Genomic DNA, 4,564 nt, shown 5'->3' with positions numbered 1-4,564 from the left:
AGAGAAGAGGAGTTATGTCGAGGTCAAGTAGTTCGCACGACCATGCGGTTCATGTTGAGGAGCATCACGAGAATCAAGAGCACATGAATCCGCTCTACGATCAGCAGACCGAGGGCGAAGCTACTTACGTTGCAGAGGAGACTTTGGGTTCTTACATTGCACCGAAGCGCACCCAACTCCTATCATGCATCAACAGACCGCCCATAGACAGCTTTGAGCTACCGCCACAGTGCATCACGATGTTCAGTCAGACGAGCTTCAGAGGGCGGCCCACAGAAGATCCCATTACTCACTTGACTCAGTTCAAGATGCTGTGTAGATCAGTCAGAAAGGCACGAGGCATGACGATCGAAGATGTATACTTGGAGGCTTTTCCTTTTTCACTGATGGATTGGGCGAGAGATTGGCTCTATACTCTTGAGCCAAACTCGATTACGACATGGGAGGAGCTAGAGGAGGAATTCATGGCGAAATACTACTCCCCAGAGAAGACCCGAGCCGCACAGAGAGCTATACATAGCTTCACTCAGGAGAGTGACGAGAGTCTATACGATGCATGGGAGAGATTCAAAGGCTATCAGCGCCTTTGTCCACACCACGGCATGGATAAACGACTGTTGCTTTCCACGTTCATCCACGGACTGAAAGACGATACTAGAGCATGGATTGACGCAGCTTGTGGAGGGAGTGTATATGACATTCCCTTTGACACCCTAGAGATGCAGATTGCTAAGATGGCGAAGGCAAGAGGGATGTCAGGAGATAGCATCAGACGCTCTACAGGACGGGTAGATTTGGGCGAGTCCGCTGCTTTGAAAGCAGTCATGTCTGATTTATCGGTGATCAAACAACATATGGGACTCAAGAATACATCTATCCCGCACAAAGTCCAGCCTGGAATGTTTCTGGTTAATCAGGCCACATCAGAAGAAGAATCGGTTGAGGACGTCAACTACATAGGAAGGAATCAATACCAGAATCCTTCACATCTCTACAACCCGAGCACGCCTAGGAACCATCCTGGTTTCTCCTACGGAAATCCAAGCGGAGCATTGAATGCGCAACATCAGAGCGCTCCCAGAATCCCTCAGAATCCCCCAGGCTTTACTCAGTCACGTTTTCAGGGGCAGAATCAGGGATACGTGCAACAGAATCCTGGGTACGGGCAGCAGGATCAGGGTTACCGAGCGCATCAACCTGCAAAGAACGATGAAGCGGACATCAAGACGATGATTGCCCAACTGATGGCCGATCAGAAGACATCATTTACGGAGCTGAAAACCGAGGTACAGAGCATAAGGGAAAGGCAAGACACTTTTGAGAGGAGATTAGATGGGGTTGAGGCTCATCTAAAGCATGTGGACATGCAGATTGCAGAGCTTGCATCACAACCCTCTAGACAGCAGGGCACATTTTCTGGAAAGTCCGAACCGAATCCACGAGAGCATGTCAATGCTATTCAGCTTATAAATGCAGTCCCTCTGACCACAGAAAAAAGGATGAAGTCTAGATACACTGCTGAAGAGAAAGAGAAAGTCATAGATCACGAGACACCTAAGGTGCATATAGAGGAAGCCGAACCACCATATGTAGCTCCTCCACCTTATGTACCACCCATTCCTTTCCCTTCTCGATTGAAGAAGCATACTGAGGATACACAGTTGTCCAGATTTGTTGATATGCTTCGGAAGTTAGAGGTTAAGGTACCTTTCTACGAGACGATACTCCAGATCCCTTCTTATGCAAAATTTTTGAAAGATATCTTAACTAAGAAGAGGGTGATTGGGAAGGAGACAGTATCCTTGAGCACAGAGGTCATCGATGCGATTCTACAGCATGAGTTGCCACGAAAGAGATCGGATCCAGGTAGTTTCTCGATTCCTTGCAAAATCGGGAACATTGAGATTGACCGTGCATTGTGCGATTTGGGTGCCAGTGTGAGCTTGCTTCCGTTGTCCATCTACAAGAAGCTCAACATTGAAGATCTTAAACCGACGAGGATGGCACTACAGTTAGCAGATCGATCCATCAAGTATCCTGCAGGTATTCTCGAGGATGTCCCATTGAAAGTCGGGGATTAGATAGATCCGTCAAGTATCCTGCAGGTATTCTCGAGGACGTCCCATTGAAGGTCGGGAATTACTATGTTCCCGTTGATTTTATTGTTGTAGACATGGAAGAGGACTCGAAGATACCAATTATATTAGACCGACCATTCTTAAACACGACCGATGCGGTGGTTCATGTTCGTGCTGGTCGTCTTACGATGAAGATAGGTGGCGAGACTGTGGAGTTCACCTTAGATCACGACATGAAGCAGCCATCCACCACCGACTCAGCGTGCTACGTCGATGTACACGAGATCTTGACTCAGGAAGACTTCGATCAGTTCCGAGATGTTGATCCACTTGAAATATCCCTCCTGGCATCGAATGAGAGTATATACAACAACTGGAAGGATATTCGGGAGCTTACACAGGCATTAGAGGACGGAACTGAGGAAAAATTCGAGTTTCTGCGTTCTGACTCGACCGAATCAAGTACGGGGATGCCGAATAAAGCGGATTGGAATCTAGAGAATGCCCCGAAGGTGAAATTGAAGCCCCTACCTCAAAGGCTTAGGACAAAGGAACACACATACACGGATAGGAACACAGGACCATCATTGGAGAGAGGTACATATCCCGCTCATAATTCCATATCCGTGTTTGAACCTTCTATTACAGGTTCTCGAGTAGGGGTAATGAGCAAGAGAGGATCGAAACGAGCAAAATCATCGCTCAAACGTCCACAAGATCCACCTCCTTCACAAGTTTGGAAACCCAAGGAGTATAGAAGGCTCAAGCATACACGAGGTCTAAAAGATGCGCTTAATGCTCAACATCCAGGGTGGCGAAAGATCGATTATCTTCGCCTCTCAGACCCTCCCATCATTTGAGCAAGATAGGTCGAGCTAATGACGTTAAACAAGCGCTTCTCGGGAGGCAACCCGAGTATTAGGTAATTTTTCTTTTCTTTTTCTTTGTAGCATAGGTGGTAGAGACCATGATTGTATTTTGGATCTTTCGGAATGCATTGCTATTATTATGCTTTTGTTCGGATAACGTTTGTTGTTCTATGAGCGTTTACACCGGCACAAGAGAGATTAACATCGACTTCCGAGAGACAACGTTGGATAGGTTCCAATTCAAGGAGTGTGTGAGAGCTTTTGCGTTTGACGTGAGTTAACTTCGTTGCGAGCAAACGAATTTCGCAGAGCTAAGCCTTCCTTATCCCTCTTATTGGTTCTTTTCACACGTTGTTTTGGATTCTACTTTTCCGGGCGAGAGTCTACACCGTGGACGGTGTATGGTTCAAGTCTGGGGGGGTGGATAGATCCTTCATACATTCAGGTCTATCTACTTAGGATTGCATTTAGTTTAGGTTCATCTTATCATGGCATATAGACTTAGGAAAACTTTTTCACTTTTACATATCACTTTGCATTAGTTGCATTCACACGTTTTCCTTATTTTTCATATAGATGGGTTTTTGTTAGGTTTGCATGATTGCATTTGACATATAAGATTTAGGTTCATATAGGTTCACGTGCATACCTCGAAAACCCGTTTTGAGCATCATTTGGAAGATTTGTGAAATGATAGAGTAAGAATATCTTGATGATCTAGTGACTTTGTAGAACGTGGTTGAACCGTGTCGAATTGATAGTTCTCTAGACTTTCTATTAAGTTTGTGGGATGGGGTTGTTATTTGGAACTTACGGAGTTGAAACGACTGTATCCAAGTTATATGTTTCGTTTAGAACTTTTTCCGAGTCTTGCAGGTCGATGAAATCTAGTTCAACGAATATCTTGGGAAAATAAAGCGTCTCGACACTCCGCTGTCAGAATCTCGTCAACGAAAATCGTTCGAGGACATGAGTGCATCGATTGATGGTTCGGGTCTAAGTTGTGGGTCGGACATCGCATCGAAAGAAGAAAAAAATATAGAAAAAAAAAGAGAAGAAAAGAAAGAAAAGAAAAGAGAGATGAGGAAAACGATGTCCTTCAACTTCAACATCCTAGAAATCCGAGATGTCAGCGTTTGATAGAAAAATTCTACAAAAAGGTAAAAATCCAGGTATAAAGAAGAACTAAGATCGAAGAGGCTAAGTTGAGACAAGGATTGGTTCGGAAATACGCTTGGTGAGTTGTGGAGATTCTAATGGGTTCTAGGTGGCAATAAAAGTCCCATGACTAGGTAGATTAGTCTTTGGTAGAAAGACCATAGTAGACCGGTTTGGGTACGATTCTCGGAAAAATAGCATTGGATGGATGTTTTGCTTTTGAGTTTCATGATGATGCTATTTGATGTTTGTCATTCCCCGTTTTGCAGATTTTATTCCTTCGTTCTTTACTCAAGGACGAGCAAAGGTTTAAGTCCGGGGAGATTTGATAACTCCTAATTCTCTCTATATTTCCTAGACGTTTCTATAGGATTTAGACGAGGATCATATTCATTTGTAGGCATTATAGGCATGTTAGGCCACGAAACTCGGTTTGGTTGTGTTTTTATAGGATTACAG

At 44.5% G+C, this 4,564-nt stretch overlaps 1 protein-coding gene across 1 annotated transcript; it reads left to right on the top strand.

Moving 5' to 3' along the window:
• Positions 1-1,736: 1,736 nt before the first annotated feature.
• On the top strand, positions 1,737-2,245 carry LOC109116545 (the record flags this gene model as incomplete). The annotated part of the gene is made up of 2 exons (XM_019202183.1): positions 1,737-2,043; positions 2,106-2,245. Coding segments are annotated over 2 exons (447 nt in total), but the record flags the coding sequence as incomplete, so codon positions are not given.
• Positions 2,246-4,564: the final 2,319 nt, after the last annotated feature.

The sequence above is a fragment of the Tarenaya hassleriana genome, unplaced genomic scaffold (assembly GCF_000463585.1).
Source record: "Tarenaya hassleriana unplaced genomic scaffold, ASM46358v1 Cleome170, whole genome shotgun sequence".
NCBI classification, from domain to species: domain Eukaryota; kingdom Viridiplantae; phylum Streptophyta; class Magnoliopsida; order Brassicales; family Cleomaceae; genus Tarenaya; species Tarenaya hassleriana.
The sequence above is the reverse complement of the archived record's forward strand: the minus strand, read 5'-3'. Positions and strand labels throughout refer to the sequence as shown.